The following is a 16375-nucleotide window of genomic DNA, read 5'->3' on the forward strand; positions in this document are numbered from 1 at the left end:
AACACGTAGAAAGGGACAGACTGTTCCACAGACTCGTGTCCCTGCATGAGGTAGGGCTAAAAGGCACAGGGGGAGCTTTACATCGGTCCTATCTTTCAGTTCCTGAAAACAAAGCATTTATGAATAAAAAAAATGGCATTTGAGACAGATGAGAATCTGAAGAAAAACGCAATTTCTCCAGTCAAAAGGTCACAATATAGCAAACAGTGCACAACTGCGCAGAATGATGTAGTATATAAACTAAAGCATTGGCAACAGACACAGAGTCTAAGGTCTTTTATTACATTTTATAGATTAAATATATCTTCAGTAGAGTTCTCTCTTTTAAATCACACAAAAGGAAAAAAATACATTCTTCATGTACAAATAACTGACCACGTAGCAGGGACCATGTACAGTGCAAAGTATGAACACAGCTACATAGACATCACCAGCTTGGATGATTATCAGGCTTTCTATACAGTGGAATTAGAACAAGGTGACATTTCTGCTTCCAAAGAGAAATCCATACCCTTCCCTTCCATGGCATTTTGTGGGATTGTGCAGGAAAGGGGCTTTATTTATTTTTTAAAGGTATTATAAAATCCTTGCATGAAAAAAATCTCAAACTCCACCAGCTTTACCTCTTTCACACATTCATAATCGTAGTACAATTTTTTGATGCGATTGCAGCCCAACTCCAAAAATCCAGGGAAAACCAGAAATACATATAAACCTGGTAAAGAGAAAGGAATGAATGGGACTGATTGTTGCGATGTCCAGGAAACTCGTACCCACATGTACACACATACACAAAAGATAGAAGATAGTGAGGTGTGACTGAGCATCTCCTATTGATTACAAGCTTGGACTGATGTTTTGCTTGGGCAGTGTATCTCTAGTGTCTCTCAATATGGGATGTCATTCTGGTAGTACTGGATCATGTCATATGCTCTGCTCCTAGAGAAGAAAAGCAAAGCCAGAGGTAAGTAGAAGTTCAAAAAACCACTGCACCCATTGTCACAGAAACAAACATCAAGATCTCTCAGAAACAAACTGCGGGTGAAGGAAATGAGCTGCTAATCAAAACTAGCCCTACGTCCTTTGAAGGCATTGTGAAGGCCCCGTTGCTGTTATGAATGGCACAAAACATCCTGCTCTTGTTTAAACTAGGTTAAATAAAAGTATTTCCATGCTTCTCAGTGTGGCAAAAGCAACTTGGATCCTGTGTTTGGATAAGCCAAAAGCGCTGCACGTTGCACTAGCAGCTTGTTTTGGGAGAAAGAAATGCATAATGATTGAAGCAAGATGATCAGGGCTGCGTGGAGACAGGATTGTGTGGAAATAAAAGTTATCTTAATGAAGGATAATGCTAATAATTAAAATAAAAGGGATGGGGAAATAATAGCACTAATAGCAGCATTTCTGAAGAGTGACTGAACAAACAAATCTAAGCCTTGTTACAGATAACTCCACAGGCAGAGCTTATTCAGGTCACAGACTAAATATGCCACAGGTAGACAAGATACCAAACTATTTGTATACTTGAAGGGAAAAAACCTACAGCTGAATGGCTAGCTGGTGATTAAGCTTATTTTTAAATTGCTAATTATCTGATAGAACTGATTATTCCATTAATTATACTGAATAGTAGATGACAAACGTGGCCAGGCTACAAAGACTTTAAAAAACCACATTACCAGGGTTCTCTACTTGAGGCATTTTCTTTAGCCAATGTTATAAACTAAATAACAAAGTCTAGCAAAATGATTAATACGTTAATGTAGCATAAAGACACGAAGAAAAAAATAGCAGAAAGATTAGAACTCATTTTTAGAGAAGAGTCAAATACACTTTTGCACAGAATAACAGCTTTGAATTTCAGGAGGATATTCAGGCAACTTAATGCCTACAGGCAACTATAAAAAAATATTTTGAAAAGTCACTGTAGTTCAGTTTCTGTTTCATTCTCATTCAGACCACACATACTTTTTTTTTAAGAAACCTCCTCTTCACAAAATTTAAGGGCACAACCTTCAAGATCAATCTCTCTTCGTTCTGACCAGAAGGCATGCTATTCCTGCCACCACTCAATACCATTTACTATTTATCCCTTTATATTTGTAGAGGTGATCCTATCCTATGTAAAAGGAGATATATCACAACTACATATACACAGATGCGCATGCTTTAACATAGGAGCCAAAATGCTTAACTTTTGGGGCAAAGATTCACTCTGACAGAGAACCTTCTGTTCTTTAGACTTGCCAGGTATTTGACCAGCCTGGGCTTAAGCCTTCCTTCCCAGTGTAAAAGAGAGGAGATGCAGCATGTTCAGAAGCAACACTGCTGTCCTGCATTATCTAAATATCAGCAATTCAAAAGTGTCTGATATCTGACTGATAAAACTCTACTTTTTAGCTCTGCTCAAAGTTTGATGACCTTCATTTGGCTGTGGGGAAAAGAAATGCACAGATGCCAAACCTGTTGCTGAGGAAACAATTCTGGATGATCTTGATGATGAAAGTTGCAGCTTCCCGCTCAGTCATGTTGGGGCTGAACCTGTGCCTATACATAGAAAATCACAAAATGCAAGAGTAAATTTAGTGAGGTCTCCTTTGAGCATGATAAACATGTGTCTTTGCACAAGCTCAGCCAGGTGTTGATTTCATTTGCTCCAATAATCTACTTCTTGTGAGACTACCTGGTACAAATTATGTCATGTTTTAATAAGCACTTGCCATTAGTCTTACAGTGGAGACAGAGGCTGTGAACTCTTCATCAGTCTAGTGCTAACTCTAGAAACAGCAAGTCTCTCTTTCTAGGCAGCTGCTGCCTTTAAAATATCTATGTATCTAGTAGTGCCCTTGAGCTCCAGCCCATCATAATTTACAAATCTGTGCTTATCTTTAGGAAATTGTAGGAATTTAAATGCAGGAAATACTGAGCTACCTCTGCTCCCTCTGGAGCTAAAACTCCAGAAGCATAAGCCTGAAGGGCTGTTTAAAGTGTCACATTAAAATTTGTATTTGCCTAAGCTGTGGAATGTTACAACGTAGTCCCATCCAGTACTGTATTATCTGTGGAACAAATTTTAAGATGCTGTTCTTTGGAGTCCAATACGATTTCAGAGAACATCAGTCTCAGCAACTCATTACCTCTCAATTAAAGCAGATCTTTACAGTCTTATTTTGCTAGTCCTATGAACTTAGAGATTATCTGTGTACTTGCACAGTCATTGAACAGCTTGAATTTAATTCTATGAAAAGTCCTCTGGAATTCCTACTGTCTGAGATATTTCATAAGCAAAACTTACCATTTTTACAATGATAAAGACATTAAAGATATTTGAGTAGCATGACACCTATGCTCACTGCAGAAGCTGTGGAAAGCGCACATTCTGTGAAGAACATACAAACATTTTCCATTTCATACATATGCTGACTTACTTCAACAGCTTGATTGTCTGCCCTCGGAAACAAGGCAGCCCTGTATCCAACATTAATGTAACCAGTGAGACAACGGCATCCATATAAGGCCTAAAAAGAGGAGAAAAAGGTTATAGCACTGAAATTTCTGCAGCCTCCATAGGTAAAGGAGGCAAGCTGAGGAGTTCAATGAGTTGGACCACACCTTTTTCTGTAATTAAATCAACACATTTAATCCTCTTCCATTTGCTGGCAGAGCTACACCATTGCTTGCAACCTGTCACTTTAATTAAATTTCACTCCTTTATGTTGGACTACCAGATACTCAGAATGCTGCAAGATGAACAATCTCATGGAGGATTATACAAAGCAATGCTTTAGTAAACATTTCTTTGGCATCATAACCAGTAATAACACAGTAACAGATTGTCTTCTAATTCCTAATTACTCTATGTAATTCTTTACTATAATCAGCCCATCTTCCCGTCTCCTTCCTCTCCTCCTACTCAGGACACTTATTACCTACCAAGCTATTACTCTACTACTTGGGTGACATTTTTGCCTTGACACAAAACCACCTCCAGACTGCTCCCTGTCAAGGACCCAAATTTATCGTGTTTTTTTTGGGGCTACTAGCTGAAGAAACTTTGATTCTGTAAGATAACACCAATAATCCTTTATACTCGTGATAGAAGGAACTTTTATTTAGGCTCTGTTGCACTGTTCTTCTCCCACCCACATGCAACATCCTATTCATATAGATTTATTAGTCTTCCTGCATGTTAAAGCAAATGTTGTTTGCTTGCTATGGAGCCAGGTGAAGTCACAAATCTTTACTGTGGCTGGCTGGCAATCACAGCTCAAGAGCTGAGCTACCAACACCCCTGCATATTTTACGACAGAAAATTCTACCACTTTTTCATATCTCCTACCTAATTAACTAGCTGAAAGGGTGACTAAAGTGACTGTCCTGCTTGGGAAAACAAGAAAGATTTTGATTCTCCTGTAGTTTCTTACAGCAAAGCTTTATTAGCATACTAAATCATGTGAGGAAACATAACATCATATTTATAAATTGGACAAAATATATACAATTTTCAAATATAACGTAAGAACACGAAAAAACCCATAAAGGCTGTAAAACTGCAGGATTATGAAGTTGTTTCAAAGTTTGCAAGATGTACCAGGGCAGTCTGACAGGCTCATCCCCAATACAGATAAATGTTTATTATTATTTATCTTCTCATCTGGTTTTAGGTATGCAAGCACTTCCACTTCTGAGCAGTTAAGAACACCTTACCTGACTGCCAGGTAGCCTCTGACACACATCTCCATAAACCACTTGAACGGAGTTGCCTCCATTTTTCCTCCCATTATCATCACCATCTCATCCGTCAGTTTAATGTCAGGCTCCCAGCCCAGATTTCCACCAGGTGAGCTTTCAAACATGAATCCAAAATCTGTGCCAAAAGATAATCTGCCTCATAAACTTGCTTGGTTAATTGAGCGCTGCCAAAGCTGGCAGAAGAAAGGAGATGCAGATTTCATATATTCTACCAACATTTCAACTCCAACTGGAAAAAAGCTTGGGTGAAGTGTAAGAACACTAACAAAGAACTATCACCATGAGATCAGAGTAGATACAAGAATGATGACATCAGATGAACTCCTTGCTGAAACATCTGTGCAGTTCCAGAAAAACAAAGCTAAAGTAGAGCTTACAGCCTTACACAGTTATAGAAATTTACTTGTCAAATTTAATTCATACTTTTTCAGTGATGAAAGGAACCCAAAGATACATATATGCGTGTATATATATGCATCAACATAATGTATGTATACATAAGTACATATACATGCATAATCCATACATACACGTGTATATACGTTCCTGAAGCTGGTAAAACTTTGCAAAGCTAAATTTACAAAGGAGCAGCCAACATGAATATACATACAATACTGAAGAGACGTGAAAAAAATCCCATGTATATTTACAAACTGTGAAATCACTGTATAGATTGATCTCAAAAGGGAAATGGATTATTATCTTCTATGAGCAACACTTCACAACAGAAGGGAAAAGTAACTACTGAAATTCAAATGTAGATATGACTGACCAATATGAATGATGTGTCCCTTTTTGTCCAGCATGATGTTGCCATTATGCCTGTCTTTAATCTGGAGCAGAAACAGGAGCAGACTATATGCAGCCATACTGCGGATGAAATTATAGCGAGCCTGTACAAACAGGAAGATAAAACAAATCAGAAGAACACAGAGAATTTAATAACTCTCCATCCCAGGAGCAGATACAGCTGAACAAAGCTTTTTTCTTTTTTTCCATTCATGATTAGTTTGAAGCAATGTTCAATGATATTCTCCATATATCTACAGCTGCAATAACTTCTTTAGCTAATTCACTCATAGCTAAAAATGGATTATCAGCATCAGAAACCAGATACAGCATTACGGTAGTCATTATCCAATTATTTGTCATTATTTCTTACAGCTAGAATATTTCTCAGTCAAGATTTTGCTCTGCTTGCCAACTGATATTTTACCTTCTGGAATGCAAGGGTAGACTCATCTCCATACTGCCTTGTAAAGTAATCATACATCCCAAAGTCCGTCTGCCTGCCCAGCTGGTCACGGGATGTGCAGTCAGGAATGCATTCAATAACACCGCACTGAAGGGGAAGAAGAGAAACAGGTCTGTAAAGCACGCTCCTGAAATATATTTTGTTCATGGCTCCTGGCAGTCATGCAGGTCCTGAGAGAATTGTGGAGAAGCCTACAGATCACTGAATACAGGCTTTCTAGTTTATTCATAAAAATGTATATCCAGTTTTTTAGGATTTCCATGCAACATAAAACATGCTCTGTAACTGTCCACTGACTCGCACAATGCAGGCCCAAAAATCAAACAACAAACATGAATAACCACAAGCAGAAAAATTTCAGAGCCAAAAGCTTTAGAAAAGCAGGAAGCAGGAGAGGAAAGACTTTTTTGTTGCTGGTACTCCAAATATTTGGCATGAGTGATGTGGGCAGTACCTCACAGTATGGAATTTTTATGTGTGCTGGAAGAAAAAGTCTTTTTTAATTAGGAGCTATTTTCTACAGCAGCACAGTTAATTGCCCACTTACCCCAGGAGCTGTGGCCACCACTCTGTATGGAAACACAAAAAGATCCAGGCCTACCAGCTGAAATATGTTCTTGAAGAGATCGATGATTTGTAAAGCCAACATGTCCTGTTATACAAGGAAAAAAGTGCACGAGGATTACGGAGGTTACGGGTCATAACTTAGATTACAAAAATGATCTGAAGAACTCTGAAGTGAACATTAAGTTACCCCAGCAGGTCTGCAGATGTGTGCCTGCACATGCACTGGGGCTCTGGGGGGGAATCAAAAAGGGAAAAGATAATACTGTTTAAGTGGGTCGCAAGCAACACTGAAGATTTAACTGCTGACCTCAGAACAAACTTTTCCATCGCTCTTTGATAAAAGGGCTACCAATAACTCCAGGGATAATAGCCAGCATCCCCTCTTAATCAAAACCAATTGAGCTTCAAGGTACAAGATACCACCTTGAAAACTACTGCTATGTTACCAATAGTTCAATTGAAAAATAAACTCTGAAAAAGAATTTTAACTGATGGTAAACTGTCTGGAAAGAATGGCCTTTTGTTTTCAAACTAGAACTTCTCTAGTGGTATAACACATTTCTCACCCTCAGTCCAGAACTACTGGAGATTCGCAAAATTCCAAAGAAAAATATTTCTATACTGAAATTATTTTCTTCTTGCGTATTGTCACCTACAAATCTGCCTTCTATAACTGATAACTTTGTACCTGTCTGCAGTCATCGCCCACTTTAAAGATGGCTGCCTGCCAACAGATCTTCCTACTGTCCACCCCTTCTTCTGCACTTTCATCTATGGAATCAGAACGGCAGCGCAGACCTGCAGGAAGAGTATAAAGTGAAACCCAGACATGCTTTCATTAGTAACTTTTTATCATGACAAGCCCTCTGCACTCAAAACTGCAACATTTCACTGCAGGTACATTACAGATATTTCTGCCTTGCAAGGTGAATGCTCTTATTTCCCTTCTTCTACTGAAACTGGAACATATCAAAATAGTGTTCATGATTTACATGCTAAATGCCTGACCTGCATTAAGCTAGACAGCCAGAGCATCCCACAAAAAATTATGAGAAAAAACTGCCAAAACCTGGAGTTTGCTACAGTCTAAAAACCAGGGAAAGGCAATCAATGTCTGTGTTAGTCTAAAGTGACTGTAATTGCAAAAAAAAAAAGGATTTAAGCCTTCAAACTTTTCTTCTCTCTTTGATTCAGTTTCATTTCTGAGCTGCACCGTTGCAGATAAAGTTCAGCATGAAAATAATTTTACTGCAGCAGTACGGGTGACTAAAAGCAAGTGATTTTAAAGGAATTGCCTGCTCTTAATTAGTAGTGTAAATGATTAAGATGCAGTTACTAACCTTCTTTTTCAAGCTCACTGACTCCACATCGTTTCACTTTAAATTTGGCCAGGTAGGGTGCTTTTGCTGCACTAAATTGTAATAAAAACAAAGATGATGATGAGTGCAAGTTAGCCAGACAAGAACTTCTAGAAAAATACCTACATATCAGGAATTAACTTAATGGGAGAATATAACAAGAGGCTGGTACCTCTGCATCGGAGTTCCTGATTTGTAATCGATGTCGAGAACAATAGCTTCAGGATTGCTGGGCAAATAACAGCCTGCAAAATGGAGCAGACAGCTGAGAACAAATCCACATGGTGGCTAGTGTGACAATGACAATCAGACAATAACTGATGTGCCTAAAACCTCAGTACATAGTTTTGAATTAAATCAAATGCTAGAGATAAACTGGAGATTATCATCTGTGAGCCACGAAGGATGCAATGTTTTTTGTATTAGGGAGTGATTGCCAGAAACAAACAGAATACAGTTTTGAACTAATACTGTAGAATCTGTGCCACAAAAATACACAGGCAGGACTTCTCCCTGAGAAGAGGCGGCCGCATGTCCCAGAGCACTAGAAAGGGCCCTTAGCAACCAACTCATGGCAGGAGAACTGAGACCTGTCAGAGATCAGGAAAAGCTTGATGAAAGCTTCATTTTAAAGAGAAGATTCAGATTGGGAAAACACATGTTTGGGATTTAAAAGGACCTTTGGACAATGACATTTCAAGGGAATGCCTGACGGGAGTAAAAGGAGAACGAAAGGAACTGGACACGCTTCATTCTTGAGATAACGTAACTTCTCAAAAGCACCTCATCTTTTTACAAAAAGGTGGTCCAAAGAAAAAGAACATATTTTCTTCCCTCTTAAGACAGGTATTTATGCTTTTATCCATGATGTGTGTTATCTACCTTGCTCTTTGGCAAGTTTTGATGCACCATATAGAAATTATTGGGTGGATAAAAATATTTGAATCGTTTCAAGACAGAAATAATCCAAGTGTAACAGAAGAACAGCCACTGAGAGCTGCCACTTGCAGAGATTTCCATATTTGCTTGCAGAAAATACAGTACTCACTCGGAATGCAAAAAGCCCACTTTATTATGTAATTAAATCACTTCTTACCAGGTTGCACTTTCACCTCAGATAGAGCACTCAAACAAGCTTTTTTTCTTTCATCTCCTTTAGGGAAGGGCCTAGAAAGATGAATTATATTTTATTCATCTGCACACTAATTATTACTCTATGTATTGGCTTCAAATTTGTGTCAAACTTACACAAACTTTACTAAAAGTGTTTCTTCCTGTAATGATAAAGATCTCTCACTGCACCACCTCTAGAGAACTTGCAGGCTCAATCCCATACCAGAACATTTCCTATCTTAATGAAGGTTATAGGCTTTGCTTTGTAGATTTAACATTGATTTGACATACAGTTGTTGACAAACCCAAACAGCATAAGAGAACTGAAGGAGCTATATGAAGGCTCTTCCTTATACAGAAATTTGAGCATAATTACACCTTTGTAAGCACCCCTACAATTATACCAATATAGTTTTCCCCTGTGGAACTTATTCTAGAACAGGAACACTGCTAACTGGAAAAGGATAAGCCAGCAAAATGCCTGTGCAATTACACGCCTAATTTGTTCACATACTTAGCATGACTGCAGGTGTCGACTGGATAATTGGTAACACGGTTAACGATTAGCACGTACAATTACCCAATTTGCACAGGCATTTGTGTAAACCGTCCATTGAGGTCTGTCACACAATTGCATTCTCACCTGGTGTAGGCATATGCAACTGGAAAGTATTACTTATGCTCTAGTTTTAAGCGGTACAGCAGCAATGTAACACTTGAAATAATGAAATCATTACAGATGATACATTTAATTCATTTATACCATCTACAAAGCAAACAGCATCTCTTCTATGCTGCATTTACATTGGAGATGCACAAAACCAGATTCATTTTAAGGCTTGGGTGCAAAATGCAATGCCTGCAAAGCACAATTATCAGTTGCTTAACTATGCCTTCATAAACAGTGGATTGATTTCATTCTAAATATCAAGATATTCAGATCCTAACTCCCCTTTTAAGTCATCCTACTAGGTGAAAACATCTCAACATGCACAGAGAAGGTAGCTGATATTTGACTGTTTCTGTGATGTGTCCTTTAGCCTGATGCCCTTATACTGGTGGTTTGCAAAGCTTCATTTTAAAGAAGGTATGTCCCAGGACATACATTTTATATGACTTTCAAATACTTTCCTACACCAGAGGATGTTTTCAAAATACACAATGAAACCACACTTACAGACTTAGAGCTTGTGTGCTGAGCCGTTGCCATCCACTGCCAAGCTTTATAAAAGTTAAATTACATCTTTTACTGCAGTCTCTACAGTCAACAGTGAGAATCTCTCTTTAAGAAAGATGTTCAGTTTCAAGAGATCAACAATCAAATGTTTATAACATCAAGTCTTTCCCCATAACCAACATTAAGGAATGAAGGAAAAAGGCTGACATATGCAAAAAGAACAATTGTCTTTGTATTACACTGCACAATGAGATCTCTTTGAGAAGAGGAAAAGGCAATTTCATGGAGTTTTAGAAGTTTGAGCTTTTTTGGTTTTGTGGTAGTTTTCTTTGTTTGGTTTTAAATTCCACACAAAATGTTGATAAGAAGTCACAATATACAAAAAATGACAGTCAGTCTGGTAGATCTAAACAGAGAAGTGCTGGTTTTCCTGCCTGGATCATGCTCTGCTTACTGTTCACGAGAACACTGGCGGCATATCCAAAACAAACACATGAAGCAGACGGGATTTCAACTAAGACAAGACCACCAATTACTTTACCAAATCCACTCCTGTCTCAGTGTACTTTTCTATGGAACCTCATTCCACTATCACAAACCACAATGTCTTTGATAAAATAAGATTAACAACTAAAGTTCAAGTTCAGAATAATCTGCTTCCAAAGTAAAAAGATACAGCTGTTTCAGACAGACTGCTACCTCAAAGCACTTATCATCTAAGTAATTAAGTCTTTTTTTCCTGAAAAAAATATCCCAATACCCCTATAAAAGCAACTCAGCCTCAATCAGGAAACTGGTAATTAACAGAATAGTGAACCCCAAAAGAGCAAAATTCCTGAAGTGCAATACTTACTTGATAATGGCTGAAACATTGGTGATTTTATTAAAGAAATCAAATTCCCGTTGGTAGAACTCCTTGGCTGGGCCAGACAACGAGCCGGTTATCTCCTCTACTAGCTGCTCCAGAAGTTCTCCAATGTCAGCTGCATGTGAAAAAGGAATCATCTGTGTCAGGAGCTTATTTCAGAAAGGTAAATCATATGGGTGATGGAAATAACCACCTCTACCTCTACAAATGAAAGAGAGCTTCCTAGCTGAAAGAATTCCTCCTGCTAATAGAGGAAGATCTAGTCTGAACAGAGACAGGGAAAAGAGTCAAGCTAGATTGTTTCTAAAGCACTCACGATCTTTTTGATGTCCTTCTTCATCCATGTAGATATTAGTTTTCATGTTCCAGATGAATTGGTGAGCAAGAAGCTGGGATTTGGAAGCTGCCCATAGGATGTATTCTCTAACGTAACCCATCTGCAACCACATCCAGTCCAGTTAGGAACAAGATTATTACAACTCTAGCAGACTTGATATTACTGCTTCTAACAGCTATTCTTCACACTCCCAAAATACTTAATGGATGAAGACGCCTGCACTCTCATTCATCTTGATAAAAAAACCTTTGAAGAATACAGCTTATTGTATTAGGCAGTGAATTGACCTGAACTGTTTTCCACTTTATTACTGAGCTATCCCATTATTCTAACCAATGCTCTTCCCACTCTGTGCCATTGTCTATCTGTTCTATTTGGACTTCAAGTCTCTTTAAGCTTAGGGCATCTTCTGGCACATGTCTGAAGTACAGCATAAAGCACAGCGCAACAAACACCAGTCTTGCTTGGCCTCACTAAATGCTCCCGTAATACCAGAAATCTAAACGGTGTCATACGATCAGCACATTGTGGTGGCAAGAACTCCATGGGCTGGCACAGGTCCACAGAAATTCTAGGCAATAAGACTAAACTTACAAAATAAATTGAAGTGTACAAGGGAATCCTGCTCCCTCCAGAAATTGAATTCCCTCTCCTCTAGTTGCAACTATTTCTGTAGTCTGTAGATGTTTCTATGTTTGACTGATATTACCAGACAGGTTGTCTGATGTTCATACTCTGCATTGCAGAGGATTCTTACCTACGCAAAGTTCTCCAAGAATAACTATATGCAGTCACCTACACTACTGGCTGGGGATGCCTTCACCTGAATATAAGACACTGACAGGGTTCACAAACCTCTTGGGCAGATAACAACGATCGCATGTTCATGAACTCCGAACTTGGTTGTCAAGCTTTAGTTCTGGCTTCTACAAGATGAAGCTAAGATCTGATTTCATGTATATGATGGAACACAAGACACCCCTAGATGTCTTCTCTAGTTAACTCCCCAGCAAAATGATCAAAGACAGTGATTTAATTTTGTTACTGCTTGCCTCATGCAGACCTTCAAAAGCGTTATTCACACAGAGTCCTCATCTGCAGTTTCCTATAACAAAATCTCCTTCCTGACAGACGTGCTACCCACTCTCCAGCTTCTCAAGCTTACCTGTTCATGAAAGAGGTGTAAACAAAGCAAGCCAGCCTCTAGGGACAATATTTTTTCTTCTATGCATTAGGTACAGGACAATAATAAGCAGCATTAGTTTAAGCTAAAATTTTGTCTGATTTGCAGTTTCAAGTCTAAAACCTGTTTTAAAATCTGCTTTGTTCATATGCAGCTGTTTCATATCCTCACCTTGTCATAGCGAAGTGCCTGCACAATCTGTGGAATGTAGAATAAAATGGCATCCTGAAAGAGAAAAGATGGCAGGGTTTTTATTGGTATTGGTTTAGTAGTTGGAAGGGAAGACAAGTCACATGCAGAAAGAAAAGCTCCCTATAGTTAAGTGATGAGCAAAATACCACTGCCTCTTTATTTTAAGGTATATACAAGCCATCTCCTCAATTCAAAGTACTTTTCTGTCCATTTACTCCCTTCAAAAACATCATTAATGATAATGTATTTTATAATTCTAATAAAGGCCTGACAAGTGTTAAAAATCTAGATTGCTGCTGCTTTAGAAGAAACACCTTTCCACCAAAAGAAGATTTGAAAGGAACAACATGAGAAGAGCAGTCTGAAGACTTCAGCTTAGTGTGATTTATGATAAAAAGCTACAAGTACATGAGCTAGTATTACATGGGACAATTAACTTTAATTTTTCATCCCAGTTTATTCACACTCCACAATGTGGTGTGCCCATTTATCATACATGTCTCTTCATAGTATTAAAATCAAGCCTGTGGCCACAATGACTAAGGCCGTAACTTTACTTGGAGTGTTAAGGTTCACTTGGAATTTATCTTACCGGAGGAAAAGATCGCAGGACTTTAACTCCATACTGAGCTGTTAGAGGATGAGGTGGGTACATGCTTGAAAAATAGGAAAGGCCGGTTGGTGGATCTGTTGGTGCCCAGCAGAGAACATGGCTGAGCTCCGGTGCATCAGCATCAATCGTATGCCAGGTAACCAGATACTGAAAAAGCAAGTCAGACACGTTAGGAGTTTATAGCACCCAATAATGGCAGGGTTGTTCACATCCGACAGTAATGATATAATCCAGCTTCCTACGGCAGCAAAGCTGTGGTGAAACATGGTAAATTTTAACAAAACCACAGCTATTTTATCTAAAGCTTGTTTTTTCCCCACAGAAACCTATCCATTGGAATCAACTTACCTCCCAGATCACCAGATAGAGTCAGTGAAATCAATAAAAGGACAAGACAGAAGTTCTAGCACAGGGAGAATGAAGAAAGGATGAGCCCTTTTGTAAGAGTCAAAGAAGATTCAGTCTTCCTGTCATCTGTTTTACAGGTGACGTGCAGAAGTAAAGACTGTATTTTCCCATGGCCACACTAGGGCCCTGTAACAGTACAAATATTCAAAAGTACCTTTATTGCTTCAGGAACATCACTAACAGCTCCTGGGTCCAACCGAACCAGACGGGTCACTTCTGTTCCAATAGCTTCAGTGTTCTTAAATCTAAGTATAACCAGGAATATGATAATATTAGAAAATGTTGACAGCTTCTTCTACTTATGTGAAAATGAGAACAGAAAAAGGAAGAAAAGTATATGCTTAATAAACAAATAGTCCAACTATGAAATAATGCACATTGAGGGACCAATATGCTGTTAAAAGGGGATTCAGGAACAACTGGTCCTCATCCAGTGCCTTTGTATAAACCACTAGTATTTTAGCCCACCACCGGATTCTTGGCTGAAATACACTGTCTGGGATTCTACAGAAACCAGCGTGCAGAACTCGACTTGGCAAAAACTGTCACTGTTGTAAGGGGGAAAGAATTTCCTCTCCCTGCTGGAGCCAACTATGCTAATTCTCCTATAATACTTATTAAAGCACAAGCCAATATATAGCTGGAACACTTCACTCAAAGTTACTTTTAGCACTGTTAAAATGCTGTGCCTGCTAATAGGTTAAATGCTATTTAAAACCAAACATGATTTCTTCTAAACAAAACACTAAGTGTTAGTGAAGAACGCGCGGCAGGAAAGGCAGCTGGACTCCAGCAGAGCCTGAGCCAAATGAGTATGTTAAGTAATCCAGTTTTTCCCATTTCCAAGGTCCCAACCAGCTGTATAAGTGACTGTAACAGGAACAAGTGCCATCAGTACTTACAGTCTAACTCTACTGCTAAGGCAGCAGGAATTACATCAGTTCTTTCTCCTGAAATATCTCACCTGGTAGGCAGCTGTACAGCAAGATGAGGAGAAATGCTCCAAGCCAGATTTACATTATCCTTCCATTGCTTCTCACTAAGACTGATATACTTAGACCTCCAGTTTGCTACGCTGCTCTCTCCAGTTTGATCCAACTCAAGCTCAGGGGAAGACAGTGGATTGTACCATGTGATTAAGCGTTCAATCTCAGTAGCCTGAGGGAAACAAAAAAAAAAGTGCTTTCTGGAGAAGAAAAAACACTCTCAGTTTCATACTTTAGTTTATGTATTCTGCAGCAACAACAGCGTTTCAGAAATTCATACAGATTCTCCGTTTTTTTTGATGACCCACCAGTAACGAGAGCAGTAATGTTCTTCGCTTCATGTAGTACTTGTGTAGCTGCGTTCCTCTGTTAGTCTTCTTAGACATTCCTTGAGAAAAGGATAAAAAGTTCTCAATGGCTTTTGTTCAGTATGTTAAACAGTGCTTTCGAACTGTCCACACCTGGCAATGTTAACACATAAGAACTGAGCAACCATAGGACACTTGTAAATTTAGAGAGTGACTTCCAAAAGTCAGTACTGCAGCTACTCATCGTACGGTTGTTCTCTGAGTATATGGAGTACGACAAGCTACGGGGTTATCAATTTAGCCAGTACTGCATTCACTTTGCAAACACATCTGCCCATTAAAAACTGTACAGAAACACAGCCCACAATGTAATGCCACTCTGCTGCCCCCAGAAAGCACTGGAGCATGTTTGCACAAAGCAATTTTGTTACAGGATTTCAACACATCTTGACCTCCAGTCTTATTTCTTCTGCACTACAGAACTGAACATTTTATAAAACAAAACGAGTCATTTCAAAACTTTGCTGTTTGCTACCAGTGAGACTTTTCTGCCCCCTCTCCAAAGTATGACACCAGTAATTAAATACCCTGCCAGAAGAGTCCAATATTAAAGGTAAATATTGACTTCAAGCAACAACTGTATATAAAATATGCTGTAAAGTGGGTTGCAATGAGCTGGTTTCAATCAAAAAGATACCTGATTTTTTAGATATGGTTGACATGCCACTGGACAAAGGGTAAGTATTTATCCATCCTTGTGTAGCTTGTTGCCGGGATCCAACATTGATATCCAGGTTGCTCCTGGTGTCTTGATTATCTAAGAACAGAGCACAGACCTGATGCAGAATCCAATCAAAGAAACGACAGGCTTGTGAAATGGCTCATAAAGGAACTCACCAGGTGGCACAAGCTGGCTGGCAGTCAGATACTTCTTGTCTGAGAACATCGCTGTCCAAAACTTGATCAATATGCTGATATCCTCACGAAGCCTCTTTTCCCCTTGCGTGGGGAATTTTGAGGGACAACTTAGAGAAATCACACAAATAATGTGAAGTCGAATGCATTAGAGAAAAAAAAAAAATACAAACAAATCTAATGTAGTCACATTTCTTATTCTAACCAGAATCTACAAGGATGAGACTGCACATCACTACATTTTACCCTCATTGCTTTATTTTGTCTGACCGAAGAGTAGAAACTTCCGGTCATAATTGAAAATTAAGCAGCAGCCTGTCACCATCTTGGATTCACTTGACAT

At 38.8% G+C, this 16375-nt stretch overlaps 1 protein-coding gene across 2 annotated transcripts in view; it reads right to left on the minus strand.

Moving 5' to 3' along the window:
• Positions 1–261: 261 nt before the first annotated feature.
• The window catches only part of PI4KA (phosphatidylinositol 4-kinase alpha), a 55567-nt gene continuing 39453 nt past the window's right edge, over positions 262–16375 (minus strand). For both annotated transcript variants that reach the window (XM_065033095.1, XM_065033094.1), the window contains exons 36-55: positions 16015–16142; positions 15815–15934; positions 15118–15197; positions 14788–14981; positions 13978–14068; positions 13395–13562; positions 12782–12835; positions 11407–11527; positions 11076–11205; positions 9029–9099; positions 8105–8177; positions 7915–7985; positions 7263–7372; positions 6555–6659; positions 5969–6094; positions 5525–5645; positions 4708–4867; positions 3429–3518; positions 2464–2547; positions 262–939 (exon numbers count right to left, since the gene is read on the minus strand). In XM_065033095.1, the coding sequence (XP_064889167.1) occupies positions 888–939; positions 2464–2547; positions 3429–3518; positions 4708–4867; positions 5525–5645; positions 5969–6094; positions 6555–6659; positions 7263–7372; positions 7915–7985; positions 8105–8177; positions 9029–9099; positions 11076–11205; positions 11407–11527; positions 12782–12835; positions 13395–13562; positions 13978–14068; positions 14788–14981; positions 15118–15197; positions 15815–15934; positions 16015–16142 (2149 nt within the window). In that variant the 3' untranslated portion in view covers positions 262–887. The remainder of the gene's footprint in view (positions 940–2463; positions 2548–3428; positions 3519–4707; positions 4868–5524; positions 5646–5968; positions 6095–6554; positions 6660–7262; positions 7373–7914; positions 7986–8104; positions 8178–9028; positions 9100–11075; positions 11206–11406; positions 11528–12781; positions 12836–13394; positions 13563–13977; positions 14069–14787; positions 14982–15117; positions 15198–15814; positions 15935–16014; positions 16143–16375) is intronic.

This window comes from Columba livia, chromosome 17 (assembly GCF_036013475.1).
Source record: "Columba livia isolate bColLiv1 breed racing homer chromosome 17, bColLiv1.pat.W.v2, whole genome shotgun sequence".
NCBI lineage: Eukaryota > Metazoa > Chordata > Aves > Columbiformes > Columbidae > Columba > Columba livia.